Raw genomic sequence first — 17205 nt, 5'->3', positions numbered from 1 at the left:
TGATAAATAGCCCCCCCTTGTCCATTCGTCCGACAGTGACGAACGAGGGAGACATAAATAAAACAAATAGGTAAAAAAGGAATACCTAAAAGACTAAAACTACAGGAGAGTGGATTATCACGACCACGGGTTCTTCCTTGAAGTTTTATTATCACGAGTTCCTTGACGACCGAGTTAAATAAATCGATACTTGTAACAAACCGAGAGCTCCATCTCATTTTCTTTATTCCTCCCGCTTTTTAACGACTTTTTCCCTTTTTCTCTCAATTCCATTTCTTCCTCTTCGCTAATAAAAAAATTGAAGTTTCGAGGCATGAGGTCGTTCATCCTCATATGGGATTCCATCACGCAAATCAAGGGGAGAGCATTGTCAGGAAGCTGTTGACATGAATTTTCATCACTCAAGATTCATAACGAATAACGAATAAAAAATTACGTATCTAATTTGTTCATTCATCAACTGATAAGCGACTGAAAAAATGATTCATAGTTGATGATTTGCAGGAATGCGAATATAATCGTATTACCAAATAGCTGATAACCTTTTTTTTGCATCAACAGAATTTTCATATCTTTATGGATTTAATAATAATTCTCGATTGGATAATTTACGCAGTTTGATTCGAGGAAAATTTACACTACACAGAGATTCATAGGTGAATTTGAAATTTGTGTGCCACGAGGCACCAGGTACGAATCCACTAGTGGGAACCGATTCACCCGGTTTTCACATACCAATGCCCATATCAGCAGAATTATTTCACCCCCGGGGAATGTTTTTTTTTCACCCGTGAACACTCATTCGATTCATGAATTAAGTGGGTAATTGTGGAAGAAGCATATGTATGTATCCGTTACGATAGCCGAAACTCACCCTGGCCGAGGTCAAGGTTACAATTATTATTGTTTTCTTCGGGATAATGTGATCAGTGAATTCATGAAATTTAGGGGATGGAAATTTTTTAATGCAATAGGTGATACGAGAAGATATTGGGAGATTTTTTTGGGAATTGATTCTTTTTTTGGGAGAGATCGTCGAAATAATCAGGGCGGTAGACACTCGGGAGGGGCTAACGGGAGGGATGGGTTGAATTATTAGAGGAGTCAAACAGTCATAAGAGGCGAGTGGGAGATGTGAGAAAAACGATCAGGAGAGGGTTGCGCACCCAAGGGGGTACTCTCTTCGGAAAGCTGCCCTTTCAGAGGAGAATTTGCTGGGAGAGTTAACTTTCCCAGGTGGGCCAACTCTCCGAGGAGAGTTTACACTTCCAGGAGAGTTGACTCTTCCAGGTGGGCTAACTCTCTCAGGAGGGTTGACTCTCCCGGAAGAGTTGACTTTCCCAGGAGAGTTGATCCTTCCAGGAGAGTTGGCCCTCCCAGGAGAGGTGGCTCTCCTAGGGGAGTTTACTCTCCCAGGAGAGTTGACTCGCCCAGAAGAGTAGACTCTGCCAGGAGAGTTGGCCCTCCCAGGAGAGTTGGCTTTCCCAGAAGAATTGACTTTCTCAGGAGAGTTGACTTTCCCAGGGGAGTTTACTCTCCCAGGAGAGTTGACTCTTCCAGGAGAGTTGGCTTTCCTAGGAGAGTTGATTCGCCCAGAAGAATTGACCCTCCCAGGAGAGTTGACTCTCCCAGGGGCGTTTACTCTCCCAGGAGAGTTGACTTTTCCAGGAGAGTTGACTCTCCCAGGAGAGTTGGCCCTCTCAGGAGAGTTGGCTTTCCCAGAAGAATTGACTCTCCCAGGAGAGTTGACTCTTCCAGGAGGGTTGACTCTCCCAGGGGAGTTTACTCTCCCAGGAGGGTTGACTCTCCCAGGGGAGTTTACTCTCCCAGGAGAGTTGACTCTCCCAGGAGAGTTTACCCTCCCAGGAGAGTTGAGTCTTCCAGAAGAGTTGGCTCTCCCAGGAGAGTTGGTTTTCCCAGGAGGGTTGACTCGCCCAGAAGAATTGACTCTTCCAGAAGAGTTGGCTCTCCCAGGAGAGTTGGCTTTCCCAGGAGAGTAGCTACCCTAATTGCTCCTTATGATCATAAAATTCACACGGGTAACAACTTTCCTGGCATAGTAACTCTCATTTTTATTGAAAATTGTCTCCTCTGCAACAAATATCTTCTGAAATTTTTCTCTACACCCACTCATTACGAGATAAATGTAATGAATGAAATTTCTTGTACAGAGAGTTTTGGTCAAACCCAAAATTATTCATAAGTTATTTTTTTTTTTCAATTCCTATTTCACTTTCGTGAGTAACTACTAGAGAGACATTGGCCTCGCATCTTCGCGTGCCTCCTAAAAATTCTATCAGGCACGAAAGACCGTCTGCTTGGAGACTATAAAGTATCATCGTTTGTCAAGCAACTTTAACGTATTCCTCATCATTTGCCTCTTGTTCCTCGGTTATTCTTTTATTGCTCTCGTTGAATACATGCGCAACGATGATTCTTTATTCGTGACGACAACAATTGCTTCCGGTACTTCCGCAGATCTCGTGTTTTTCGCCGGTTCAGGAGTTTTTCTGGGATGCGTGTTTCATTCCGTTGGATTGTGGGTAATGGGTGAGGAGCATGATAGTAAAAGGAAAAACTGATCAGTTTTTTTTGGTATTGGAAGGCGATTATTCAGAGTGCAGAACGGAGGTAAGTCCAAATATTCTGAAATGCATTTTTCATCACTTGTGCATGAAGTGAAATTTCATAAAATACATTTTTTAAGCACAAGTGATGAATGCATTTTTACGCACAAGTGATGAAATAGTATATTTCGAGGGCTGCCAATCACACAAGCTGAAAATTCCCGTCTCACATGTGGCGAACAATATTTTTCATCACGCTGTGCAAAAAAGTAAGCGAAGCGTGCCTAAAACGGCCCTTTTCCGCACATTGTGATGAAAAATATCGTTCGATACTCGTGGGAAAAGTGTTTTTTGGCTCGTGGGATTATATCACTCGCCTTCGGCTCGTGCTATAAACCTCCCACTAGCCAAAAAGCACTTTTCCGCACTCGTAACGAAATATACTATTTTGACATGCTGATGTTACGTTCAGCGGGGGCCGAATTGTGTTTTTTTCCCTTACGAGTAAACGCAAAAGCACTTTTCGACACGAGGTGAACGTAGCAGCAGTAGCAAAATAGTATATTTCGTAACGAGTGCAAAAAACATTTTTTCACGAGTTACGAACAATATTTTTCATCACAATGTGGCGGAAATTGGACTTTTAGGCACGCGGAGCGTGCTGAAAAGTTCACTTTTCGTCACAGCGTGATGAAAAATGTATTTCATAAAATTTTATTTTACGCACAAGTGATGAAAGGTGTATTTCATCACTCGCCGAAGGCAAGTGCTACCCTCCCAAGGGTCAAAAAACAATTTTTTCACGAGTGTCGAGTTCTATTTTTCATCACAATGTGTGAAATGTAGGATTTTTCGCACGTGGGTCATGCGTAAAATTCCACTTTACACACAAATAATGAAAAAGTGTTTTTTGACCGGTGAGAGGTGTGTGCTACACTCCCAAAAACACTTTTTCATGACGCTGTGTGTAAAGTGACATTTTATGCACGCTCCGCGTGCGCAATACCCCACTTCCGAGACATTTACACTCGCTTTCGGCTCGTGCTATAAACCTCCCACGAGCCCAAAAACACTTTCCCGCAATCGTATCGAAATATACTATTCCCACGAGTGTCAAATTCTACTTTTTATCACAATGTATGAAATGCGGGATTTTACACACAAGTGATGAAAAAGGGTTTTTTGATCCGTGAAAGGCGTCACTGACCTCCCGAGGGTCAATGAACACTTTTCTCACGAGTGTCGAATTCTATTTTTCATCACAATGCGTGAAAAGCTGGGTTTTGCGGGCGTAAAATTTCATTTTACGCACAAGTGATGAAAAATAAAAAAATTATTTCCGATCCAATCAATTTCAGAAATCTCCTGCAATCTCCTCGTAATCTCAAGTGGATACCCAGGAGTGTTCACGCTGTAAATCACGCGTATCAATTCCTAGATTTTCATAAGTAATAAGACATCCTGGAACCAATGCTCATGGGTGTTACGAGGGAAAAAAATGTAGGTGGAAGGGTGAACGGGGAGACCCGCTGGCTTACCCCACACAATTCGAGACGGAGCCCGTGGGGCACGCGATCCAACCCTCGCGCCATGGGGTAGTGGTATCAACTGACGTGCCAGTCAGTAAAGATTCAACGCCGCTCGCGAACACACCGGAAGTACCTCCTCCGGGTCTGTCGTTGGGCTCGAGTACGAGGGCTCTGAGAATCGTTTGGCCGCCCCAGCTCCGTCCAGATCGTCTTCATTTTTTTTTTTGAATTTTCGTGGAGAAAATTCTGTTGGAATCGAGATGCCGAGGGTAAGTCAATTCTTTCTCTTCATAATAATTAAAACCATTAATTGATTTACAAAAATTGAAACTACCTCTTCCAATAAAAATTAGTGCACACTATTTTGCAAATATCTCTGAAACCATCGAGTATACAAAAAAATGTTCCGTATACGCTTTGTAGGAAATTCAATTCTCTCCAAAAAAAAACAAAAGAATTAATTTATTCTCAAAAACTAATGGTTTTCGAGATATTCACGGTTGAATCCTGATAAAAAAAATAGGAATTTTCTTTTTTCAATGAAATTATTCTTTCGTTCATTGTTTTAATAATTCGCGTTGTCCCAGCAAGATTGACTTATTCATCCCCCATTAGTGAAACGTTGAACCCCTCGGATGATTCCACTAGATCGATTGACTCGTTTAATTACCCGAGAATTCCAAGTTTGGGTGCGTGTTCAAGCTCTTAATGAGACTCTTGTAGTACAACCAATTGTTTATCATCAATCTTGCAGCTCATAATTGCGTAGTCGACGCAGTACAATTATAGAATTTTGCAACTCCCAAGTTACATATCTCGCGAATCAATTTGTTTGTTTTTTTCTTCATGAGGGTTGACTCTCTCGGTAAAATTGTCGTACGACGTCGCACGCCGGTGACCTTCAACTCCAATTTTCATCCTCTCTCTCTCTATCTTTGGATGACGATGGCATCACATATTTGCGATACTTTCTTGTCATCTGACGATAAAGATGCGATAACGACGATTGACGAGACGATTCGCTGTCACATTCACCGAAATCTATTTTTGTTTTTGGTTTTTCCTCATCACGCATTAACGACACAGAGCACGTGTGCGCGGGGGTGACGCACGTGCGGGTGCATTAATAATTCACGCGAACATGGGATAAGTGTAACATATGGTCAGCAAATCAATAGTCATTCCCTCAATGAAAACCGAAAGTATGAATCATTATAGTTGGGAAATTGTGAAACGTGATAAGACAAATTTGACATCTTTGTTGCGGCGTAACATAAATTCTTTCATTCAGCGAGAATTTATGTTTTCGAGTGTGCTGATCGCGAATATAATAACCGTTTTTCCGAAATCATACGCCGAGGGGCTGGTCACTCCTCAATCGAGTGACTTATAGTGATTTCCAGAATCAGATGATTTCCTGTGATTTCCTGTTGATTTCTGTGATTTCTCGAATGATTTTTGTGATTACTCAATCATGATTTCTTTTGATTTCTTCTGATTTCCATGATTTCTAGGAGATTTCAATAATTTCTTGATTTCAAGAAATCACTGGAGAAATCATGATTTTGGGACCAGAGTAGGGCATCTGTCGATAATTGCAGTTTTCTACATGATGACGTTACAATTCTTAAACATGTCAAAAACTTCATAGCGTCACATTTTGGGATAGGGTGATTTCGAACGCACCGATACAATAACAAAAATTGTAGAGTTGAAACTGCAAAATCAATTTAGATTTTACACTTATTGATGATTTCTAATGATTTCGGAAATCACTTGATTGCTTTACGATTTCTATTGATTTCCGATGATTTCTAGAAATCTTTAGAAATCACTACCGAAAATGGAAATCATTTGATTTCCAGTGATTTCTATTCACGGAGAGAAATGTTTAGTAAAAATTACGGAAGTGATAATTCACTCACCGATTACGGAATCGACTCAGAAAATTTAAGTGACGGTATCGTAATTTTTCACAGGAGATTCAGATAAAAATTACGGAACGCTCCGTAAAAAGTCCGTGACAGTTCCGTAAAATTTCCTACATCCACATTTCGCTCCGGAATTATGGAAAAGATAGGTAATTTTTATTGAATATTTCTCTCCGTGTTAATTTCTAGTGATTTCTTCCATGATTTCCAGTTGAGTGGTCCAGTGATTTCCTAAGTGACCAGGCCCTCGTCATGCGCAGTTTATTTGTTTTTAACAATTTATTCGTTACGGGAGTCAAGACACCGGAAATCATCGAGATTGAATATTTGGAGAACATTCTCCGAATTCGCTAGATTTTTCTATGAAATTTTTTGCGCGATAAGAGCAGTTTCAAACGATAAATGTTTTTTATGTACAAAACACATTTTTTATAGAAAATCTCGCTATTTATATTATTTTCGAAAATATCCCGCACAAAGAAATTTAATTAGAAATCCTAGCGAATTCGTTAGACAATTCTGTTGGATTTCTATTGAACTTTTTAGATTTGTTCGGCCCAATTCTAATGAAATGTTCAATAGAAAATATTCTCTATAAAAATCCAATAGAATTCGATTGTTTTATATAACTTATTCTTTTTGTTTATATTTTTGTTTGATTTTCTTGACAAAACGAACAAAAAAATGAATGAGAAAAACGTAGAAAAGTCGAGCCGAGGAAATTCTATATAAAATATATCTCAATAGAATAACTTGCATAAAAAAATCTATTTTTTTTTATTGGTTTATAGCATAGAACCCATAACGGGATTATTTACTTTTATATGCGGAGCTTACATTTTGTAAAGAATCGCTGTGAGAGCTTCGGGGTCGGTTGCCACCATGAACTGGAAAGACCAATGCACGCAGAGAAATGTTCAGTAAAAATTACGCAACTCACAATTCCCTCATCGATTACGGAATCCGTCACTCAGAAAATTTAAGTGACGGTATCGTAATTTTTCACAGGAGATTCAGATAAAAATTACGGAACGCTCTGGAAAATTTTCGTGACAGTTCCGTAAAATTTCCTACAACCACATTTCGCTCTGCAATTACGGAAAAGATACGTAATTTTTATTGAATATTTCTCTCCGTGTGCGGAGAAAAATATTTCAATGATCTCAGTTTGGCTGTTAGTTCTAATCTCTGCGGATTCATGAGGGGACATTGCCATAGTATGTAGTCAATGTCCTGGGGAAAAAAATCGAATTGTATAAGTGTTTTTTATAGAATCGGCCAAAAATTAATAGAAAATTCAGCAGAAATCCAATAGAATTGAAGCGAATTCACAAGGTTTTTCTATTAAATTTTTCCATATGTTATTCAGCCAAAGTAATATTTTCAGTGTCTGAATCCTGCAATCGCACGTGACGTGAAACATGCCAGTCTCAAGAATTTAATCCTCTTATCACTGAAAAAAAATAACAAATGAGGCGTAATAGATCGATCACCGGTAACAATCCGCACGCATCTTATTTTTTCACTCGAAGCTCTCCCTTACTCCGTACCTAAGAAAAATAGTAGCCAGACGAGGTCAAGAGGTACTGTCTCAAAAGATCAGGCGGATCATCGTCAAGAATTTTGGTAAACATTCTATACGCGATTGGGATAATTCACTAGTGAAGCAGTAAATCGGGTTAAGTCGATTTTTCCTTTTGGCCATTTTTTGATGAATATCTCGGAATCTAAGAGAGATAGCAAAATTTTGATCATGACCTTTTTTGTAACCCTCAGTTGGGTCTACAAAAAAGGTTATGACAACAATTTTTGTATCTCTTTTAGATTCCGAGATATTCGTCAAAAACTGGCCAACAGTTAAAATCGACTTAACCAGGTTTATCGCTTCGCTCCTGAATTAACGATTCATTCATTCATTCATTCATTTATGTATTAATTTATTGATTTTTACTCCACTTCAGACTCGAAAAATTAAAGTCTGAAAATAAAGAGAAATCAAGCAGTCAAATTCAACGAAAATGGCATAATTTTTAAATACTCTTAAATATTTAAATACTTGTGTTATTTTTTATATTCTTTTATCAGTATTTTTTCACCTTTTTGATTAATAAAACAGACTTTTCTCTATTTTTAATAATTTTATTAGCTCTTTTCGAACTTCTGCACTTTCCCATATCATGATTGTACAGTGAGAATTATTTTAGAAAATCACAAGATCAATGAAAAGCGCAAACGTGACATTCGTCAAGTTTGCACTTGAACATAATAAAGAAAACGCCGGGAATTACTCAATGAACATTGGACCTGATCATTCTCAAGAATCTTGGTAAACATTCCAAACGCGATTGGATTAATTAACGATTTATCCATTTTCATTCAACTTTGGACCCGAAATCAAATGAAATCCGGAAAATAGAGAGAAATCGAAGGGTCAAATTCAAATCGAATGGAATAATTTTCAACTACTGAGTAATATTTTTGTCTATTGGTTTGTCGGTAATTTTTTCAATTAAGAATAAAACTGACCTCTCCATTTTTAATATTTTCATCAATTCCCTTCGAGCTTTTGCGTCTTCACATATCATGATTTCATAGAAAAAAAATTCATACAAAAACCTAGCGAATTCGATAAAAAAATTTATTGAACTTCTATTGCAAATTTTATTAGTTTTTCGCTGGTTTTATTGAAGAATTCCGCCGCTTTACTGCGCGCCTTGTCTATAGGAAATGTCTAATAAAGACCATTTTATAAAAACGAATCAGGAGAAGTTGATTTTTCTTATGAAACATTGTCTATAGAAATCCCTCGACATGAATCTTTCAAGTTTTCCCGCTCAATTTTTTTCATTTTTTCATAAAAAATATCAACCAAAAAACTTCAAAAAATCAGAAAAAAAACATAAAATCCGCTTCTTTATTTTAAATATTTTTATCAATTCTCTTTGATCTTCTCCGTCTTCACATATGATCTCATAGAAAAACCTAGCGAATTCGATAGAAAATTCTATTGAATTTCTCTTGAACTTCTTTTGCAAATTCTAGTAGTTTTTCGCTGTATCTATTGAAGAATTCCGCCGCTTTACTGTGCGCTTTGTCTGTAGAAAATGTCTAATATCAACTATTTTATAAAAAGAAAACCAGGAAAATTTGATTTTTCTACACAACTTCTTCTATTGAGATATTTTCTATAGGAATCTCTCGATTTTCCATGTTTTTTTGCTGTTTTTTTTTCTCCTTTTATTAAAAAAAATTAAACAAAACTTGAAAAAAGAATAATAAAATTCCCTTCTTTATTTTTCATATTTTTCGCAATTCTTTTTGATCTTCAGCGTCTTCACATATGATTTCATAGAAAAATCTAGCAAATTCGATAAAAAATTATATTGAATTTCTATTGAACTTCTTTTGCAAATTCTCGTAGTTTTTCGCTGGCCCTATTGAAAAATTCCGCCGCTTTCCTGTGCGCTTTGTCTGTAGAAAATGTCTAATAACAACTATTTTATAAAAAGAAAACCAGGAAAATTTGATTTTTCTACACAACTTCTTCCATTGAGCTGTTTTCTATAGGAATCTCTCGATTTTTCATGTTTTTTGCTGTTTTTTTTCTCGTTTTATTTAAAAAAATTAAACAAAACTTGAAAAAAGAATAATCAAATTCCCTTCTTTATTTTTCATATTTTTCGCAATTCTGTTTGATCTTCAGCGTGTTCACATATGATTTCATAGAAAAATCTAGCAAATTCGATAGAAAATTCTATTGAATTTCTATTGAACTTCTTTTGCCAATTCTAGTAGTTTTTCGGTGATTCTATTGAAGAATTCCGCCGCTTTACACCGCCGTCTAATAAAAACTATTGTATAAAAAGAAAATCAGGGGAAGTTGATCTTTCTAGAGAACTTTTTCTACTGAGGCATTCTCTATAGGAATCCCTCGCCCTAAATTTTCCAAGTCTTTCCGCTCCATTTTTTTCATCTTTTCTTAAAAAAAATCCAACAAAATCTTGGGAAAAAAAATTCACTTCTTTATTTTTAATATTTTCATCAATTCTTTTTGATCTTCTGGGTCTTCACATATGCTTCCATAGAAAAACCTAGCGTATTCGATAGAAAATTCTATTGTATTTCTATTAAACTTCTATTGCAATAACTTCTATTGTTATTTTTGTTTACAAAAACAAATCAGGAAAATTTGATCTTTCTACCCAACTTCTTCTATTGAGAAATTGTCTACATAGGAATCTGTCGACATGAATTTCCCAAGTTTTTCCGCTCTATTTTTTTTATCTTTTCATAAAAGTATAAAAATCAATAAAATAAATAAAAAATCATGAAAAAGAGCTCAGAAAATGAATAATTAAATTGACTTCTTTACTTTGAATTATGAATTTTTTTAAGAGTTTCTGCGTCTACACATAACGATTGCATGTTGCGAATTATTTTATAGATCTGAAAGATCGGAGAAAAGCGTAAACGTGACATTTGTCAAGTCCGCACTTGGACATGATAAACAAAACGCCGGGAAATACACATTGAACATTGGACCTGTAGTAGTTTCGCGATACAGTGCAAATTATTCGTATAGTTGCAGCAAGACGCAGCACACTGAGATAGTATGTATTATGTATTGCTGTCTGGGACTGTCGTCCACTGGACTATGTACTCTCGTGGACATCAGACGTTCTTGAGGTTTATCACAATGCGTCCCTTAGGCTTTTTGCAGACGGAAATCTAGAGTGGTATTCGAGGCTGAGGTAGTGGGGAGTGTTTTCTGACTGCTCGAGGCAGTCCTTGAAACAAAACTGGATCATTTCCAAAATAATGGAATATTAAACTCATTATTTTGAGAGGTTTCATAGTCAAGGTCGCTGCCAGCGTGATTGCGGTAATGCGGGGCTGATCGTCGATCCACTTCCGGAAATTCCGGGGTGAAAGGAATTCTTGCACGACAGGGAAATGGGAAAAATTATTAGTTGTCGAAAAATCAATGGAAATGTGTCTTCAATAACAAGTGGATTACAGAAAATTTTTTAACGTGCCGGCAATGGCCCAGTATAACTGACACTGTCCCGGCTTCTGACACCCTCAGCATTTTTTTAATGGATAGAATTTCACATTTATTTTTATTTTTATTTAATTGATTTAGCTTAAGAGTAAATGAATCATTTTAGTGCAAAGAGAATTTTGTATTCCTCCAGTCAGAGAAAAATGATCAATCGGACAATTACAAACATTCAGAATTGAATAACAAAGTACTGTTGAAATTTTTTTGGGATTTCGTGGAAGATCACGTATGAAAAAAATTCAATAGAAAACCTAGCGAATTTGCAAAAAAATCTATTGGAGTTCTATAGGAATTCTATGGGGTTTCTATAGGATTTCTATTGGAATTGTATTGAAAAATCCTTTTCGTTTTTTGCGCTGATTCTATTGGATAGTCTATAAGAAAAAGTCAATAGATTTCGAGTTTCTGTTTGAATTTTTCTCTTGAGATTTATTGTATAAGAATGTTTGGGCATCAATTTTCAAAGTTTTTTTCACTCGAGTAATGCAATGCAAAACAAAACAAAATCCAGCGGAAAAAACTAGGAAAATTTGTGCCCATCAATTCTAAGAGAGAAAATCGTAGAGAAAAATTCAAACAGATATTTGAAATCTATTGACTTTTTCTTATTGAATATCCAATAGAATCAGCGCAAATAACAAATAGAATTTTTCAATAAAATTCCAATGGAATTCCTACAGAATTCCAATAGAATTTTATAGCGAAATCGCAAGGTTTTCTATTGAATTTTTTCATGCGTGATATTATAGTAAATTTCATGAGAATGACACTGAATCGGATTTAGGGAAAAAATGGTTATCAGATTTTAAGTTTTCAGTAGAATTCACGGAAATTCATGAGTTTTCAATGGGAGTGAGATGGAAATTTCACAACTTGATTGAATTTTTAGTGAAAAATTAATATTCAGTATCATGACATGAATTTTCAATTTTTCCCTGAATTTTCCTGATTTTTATGAATTTTCACAGAATAATTGAACTGAAAAATCAAGTATTTTATTGATTTCCAGATTCTATGAACAGAAAATCAATGGAATATTTGATTTTTCAATGGCAAGATTCCCTGAAATTTCAGTGGAACTTGAACACGACAAAAATTTCCGAAATTTGGCACGGAAAATTGAGACGAAAATTTTTAACAGTGTAACGGCGATCTGTCGAAAAGTGGCACTTACTGGGACAGCTTCGAACTACCCTATTTCTGCCAGCCAGGGATTTGTACTGAACTGTAAAAGATACTTGGATATTCTTAAGGTGTTTCGTTCAAAAAGTAAGAATAAAGTTTCATCTATATAGATGAGAAATGACTGTCATTTTTTCTTGACAAGTTGTGACGGTCACAGAAGGGGGAGGGGGAATTGTGACAGCCGTCATGAACGCCTCGTCATGTGACGTATTTGCATCTCTACATGGGAAAGGTCTGGGTTGGACCATGGAACTGAGAGAGAGAAAACACTCGACAGGTTTACCAACTCGAGACGCATTTTAATATTATTTCAATAATTAGAAAAACATCCAATAAAAATTATTTGACACCCGTATGTGATGAGAAGAAAATCAATCAATCTGATAACTAAAATCAATATTCAAAAAATGTTCAAATGCCCCCTTAAGTAGTTACTTGAAAATGGGAAAATTTCGTGCTGAGCGATTGAATCAGGGCTCGAGAACAATAAGGCTCCCCTTCCGTTTCACCGGCCGGCGATCTACCCGCGAAACACCTTAAAGACGCGGCAGAACCTTGTGTTATTAACTGGGACATTGACAGCAATTTTTTTTTTGCATGAATCAGTTTATAAAATCCTATTTCTGTCTGGGATTTTAATTATTCAAGACTTATAAATGACTTATAAATGATACATGACAACCACGAGGAAAAGGTGTGGTAAATACTGATTATTTTTATTCCACCGCGCAATAAAATATCACACTTATCACATACAATACAACACATGCAATATTGAGTCTGGAAAAACTCATAAACCAATATGATAATGAGTAACCATTACGCATCCAGTTTAATCGCTTCTGTTGCTAAGGTTGACAGCTCAAATTCCATTCCGGTAATAGCTGAAAAAATTGATTGAAGAAAAAGATTAAACCAGTGTCAGAGCATCCCGGTTGTTTTCCAATCGGAGCGTCAACAATTTGTCAGTCGTTAAAATCAATACTTGTGAATTTATTGCGGGACAAAGTCCAAGCATTGAGACTACTCTCACGTTACTTTATATAATCAACATGTAATTCATCATCCCTGAATTTGCGGGGAAATAGATTTTAGGGGAGAACAACTCTCGCTACAAAATTCACATTTTTTTGGGTTAGTGTACTATATACTGAGCCCCCCCTCCTCTACCAAATTTTGTGCGGGTTCAAATATAACATACGGAGAGAATATAAAATTTAAAAAGTTAACTACGATTAACAATAGGAAACTTGCATGATTTTTTTTTAATTCTCTAATCTCAAGTTTGAGACCTGAATAATTCTTTTTTCATTCACAAACGTCTGAAATATTGATCATTAATTAATAATTAATTGTTAAAAGTTGAAGATTTCCAACGCTTTGAAATCGCTAATGACGTCGCACGGACGGTCGAGCGCTGGACCAATCACAGAATGGGTCGAGCCGACCTAACCCAATCCTGAGGTACGCCTCGGCCAATGGAGGACGACAACTCCCCACTCTTTTTTTTTCGGCCAATGAAGCGTTACCTGACCGTCTTCGTGACGTCATGATCGAAAAATTGGCTTCGAAAACGACTGATTCTCAGTTAATTATCATAAAACATCTAGACAATATTTCTTCTCCTTCTTTCGTTCATTATTGTTATATCTTCAACTCAAAGAGAGAGAGAGAGAGAGAGAGAGAGAGAGAGAGAGAGAGGCGCCATTACGGAGAGGGCATTACTAATTTTCTTATTCAAATGTCAAAGTCGTTTTTAATCCGTGGATATGCCCGAAGGAAGTACCAATTTTTCCAGCTATTCAGACAACACAAGTAAAAAATGAACAACAATTTTTATGAAGAGTATTACAACTTAACATTATTTATCATTAAGAATTCATCAATATATTTCATTGCCTTAATATTATTTTCTAAGTAAATTTTCTGAGCATCATCTCCTATATTAACATTCAATGCTCTTAAATTATAGGCAATATTTCTTCATAATTTTCGCTGTTTAGCAGTTCCCTATTACGTCCCGCGATTAAGGGGGGGGGGGTCTTTTATATTGTGACGATGTGTGACGGTGGTGGGAGAGCGGTCGTGCAGGTCGTGACGTCACGATCATATTTTTATTTTCTCATTTGATTAGAGAAAAAAAATTTAAAAGTCAAAAATACATTTTTTCTCATTTTTAAACAAAGGGGAGATGAAGAATACGATGGTTATCACTTGGTGAACTGCATTACGCAGTCGTCAGTTACAATGCTCAATGCTGTGATGATAATGTCATGAGTTGTCTGTATTAATTAACATTAAATAAAGAAAATAACTGATGGCGTTTGTATTCCATGTTTTCCTGATTTTTCTTTTTAATTCCAATTTTTTCATTTGATTTTTCACATTATGTTGAACTTTTTTTATATATTTTCCATCGGATATTTCGATTGAAAAAAAACGCGCAGATAAGCTGTGGAATTCTTCAACAGAATTAGCCAAAAACTAATAGAAAGTTCAATAGAAATCCAAAAGAATTTTCTAGCGAATTCGCAACATTTTTCTGTGAAATTTTTTGTAACCACTCTTCCTGACTCCATTAGATATTTTTGGAGCAACTAATTTCAAGGAAGAATGTCAATAGATTTTTTTTAAAAGCGAAAATATCCCATAAAAAATATATTCTAAAATTTTGAAACAGCTCATCAACCGGATAATTTAATATTTAAGATGTAAAAAATGGAATTGGTCGGCATCAATGAAAATTTTTCATTTTCTTCGAAGAAAATCAGAGATATCAGATAAACCCCTGTGAACCCGTTTATCTAATGACTATTAACCCAGGTGGTGAATTCTCATGGATTTACTGGCACTTCGCATGAGTCTGAATCGACAGGAGTTAATGCCCCCCATGAAGTTACGAGGAAACTTATCAAATTAAGATAACTTCTGCCACGACAAAAAAAAACGTCCCACGATTCCGTGAGACCTAAATTTTACAGGAATGAGAGAAAAAAATGTTGGGTGGTTAATGAGGAAGATTGGTAGTGGCTGATGAGACAGTTACACTTGTTCCTGACAATCACCAAACCACTATACCTCTATATCATATATTGATTGGTGCCGTCCGGTGCCAGGTGTTGCCTGCTCGCACTCTCTTTCGTTCTTGGGTCATCGAGGGGAGGTATCAAATCTCGACTGCGTGGATTAGTCGAGGTTTTTTCTTTCAGAGAAACTTGAATATTTTCATTATTTTTTTTAATAAAAAAAATAATAAAAATATATTTATTGTATATAATATTAATTTTATTATATTTATTATTATTTGTATTAGAACCTAGCAGCGTAAAGTCAATTGCAGGATCAAATAATTACTTGAAGTATCATCAAGTACAAATATGTAATTTAAAATTATTTACAGAATTCTTAGAGATATGAAAGCCGAAACTGGTGGAATGCTCGCCAGTGGAAGATTCAATTTAGGGGATTTTATTTAACAATTATATGTCTAGTAAAGAATGGGTAAATTTAATGAATAAATAACTGTTTATTACAGATTTTGGGGCAAAATAAATAATGAGAAGAGAAATAAAAAGAAAGGACATGTCCGCGGACTAGGAATCCTATTTTACTAAAGATGAAAGAAACGTGAAGTTGTTTTACATCGAAATATCTCGAAACTGCCTGACCGCTAATCCTCAATTCTGGTTTGTCAATGAGTTGTGAAGCAGGCGCTGAAAAAAAACCCCGGTATTTTCAAATTCTTCAAATGTCAAAAATTTGTTCTGTCATATTTTTTATTTTTTCATGTGTGAAGTTGATCTTTATATCAAAACATATCTAAATTGCCTAATTGTTGATCATGAGAAAAAAAACATAGTATTTCTAAATTTTTTCAACTCACAAATTATTCTTCACTTCCAAAATTTTAATTTTTTCATATTTATCACACGCCAAAATGATCAATTCTTGCTTCTCAGATTTTCATACATAAATTCTAAACTACAAAATTCACGAAAAATCTTCGGTTTCCCAAATAATTCGAGAAAAATCTGTGATCTACGGTTATCTGGAAAACTGTGAAATTTTCCGAAGAATTCAATAAATTTTTTCAGTTTTCTAGGAAATCAATTCATAACCCTCCCCTGATTTTTCAACAATTACAGATTTTAATCAGATTATTTTAAAAAGTAAAAAAAAAGAATTAGTCGAAGACTAAAAATTATTCATTGATGCTTCACTCTTCATTCTCTTCATTCTCTTAATTCTCTTTAAGTCATTATCAATATTTATAAAACATCTATGAGTATATGAAGTTTAATAAATTCGCTTTCTCCATTTCCACAACAAAAAGATAAGCGCGCGCGAAAACGCGCGCACAGATATAGTCAAGATAAAAGAAAAGCTGGTTGACAAGAAGGAAAAGGGCAAATTCGCAACATTATACTCCCTCTCTGGATAACGGCGCGTCTGTTAAAGACAATTGTAGTGAAATTTCAGTTAATCTCTCTATATGTGGACGTCCACACGGAAAGGGGCCACTTTTTCGATTCTAGTTTGCGAGATATTTATGTTTTCATCACGCTGTGCGAAAAAGTAACTTTTTAGGCACCCTTCGCGTGCCTAAAACGTCCTTTTTCCGCACATTGTGATGAAAAATATCGTTCGATACTCGTGGGAAAAGTGTTTTTTGGCTCGTGGGAGGTTTATAGCACGAGCCAAAATAGTATATTTCAGTACATGTGGGGCAATTTCGTCTTTAACGTGTGTGGGGTTTACAGCATGAGCCGAAGGCGAGTGATGTAACCACACACGTTAAGGACGAAATTTCCCAACAAGTACTGAACAAAATTTTATGTCACGAAGCCTGAAACCGGCTGAATTAGACACGAGACGCGAAGCGTCGAGTGTGTAATCCAGCCGGTTTCAGGCATGAGTGGCATAAAATAATT

General features: G+C 36.0%; 1 protein-coding gene across 1 annotated transcript in view; it reads left to right on the top strand.

The window, feature by feature from the left end:
- The first annotated feature begins 15771 nt into the window (after window positions 1–15771).
- Window positions 15772–17205, top strand: part of LOC107041538 (rootletin) — a 12320-nt gene continuing 10886 nt past the window's right edge. Inside the window, exon 1 of the mRNA XM_015262132.1 lies at window positions 15772–15775. Within this exon, the coding sequence (XP_015117618.1) occupies window positions 15772–15775 (4 nt within the window). The remainder of the gene's footprint in view (window positions 15776–17205) is intronic.

Source organism: Diachasma alloeum, unplaced genomic scaffold, assembly GCF_001412515.2.
Source record: "Diachasma alloeum isolate Michigan unplaced genomic scaffold, Dall2.0 Dall_scaffold_00368, whole genome shotgun sequence".
NCBI lineage: Eukaryota > Metazoa > Arthropoda > Insecta > Hymenoptera > Braconidae > Diachasma > Diachasma alloeum.
Note: the sequence above shows the minus strand (reverse complement) of the source record. Positions and strands in the feature narration are given on the sequence as shown.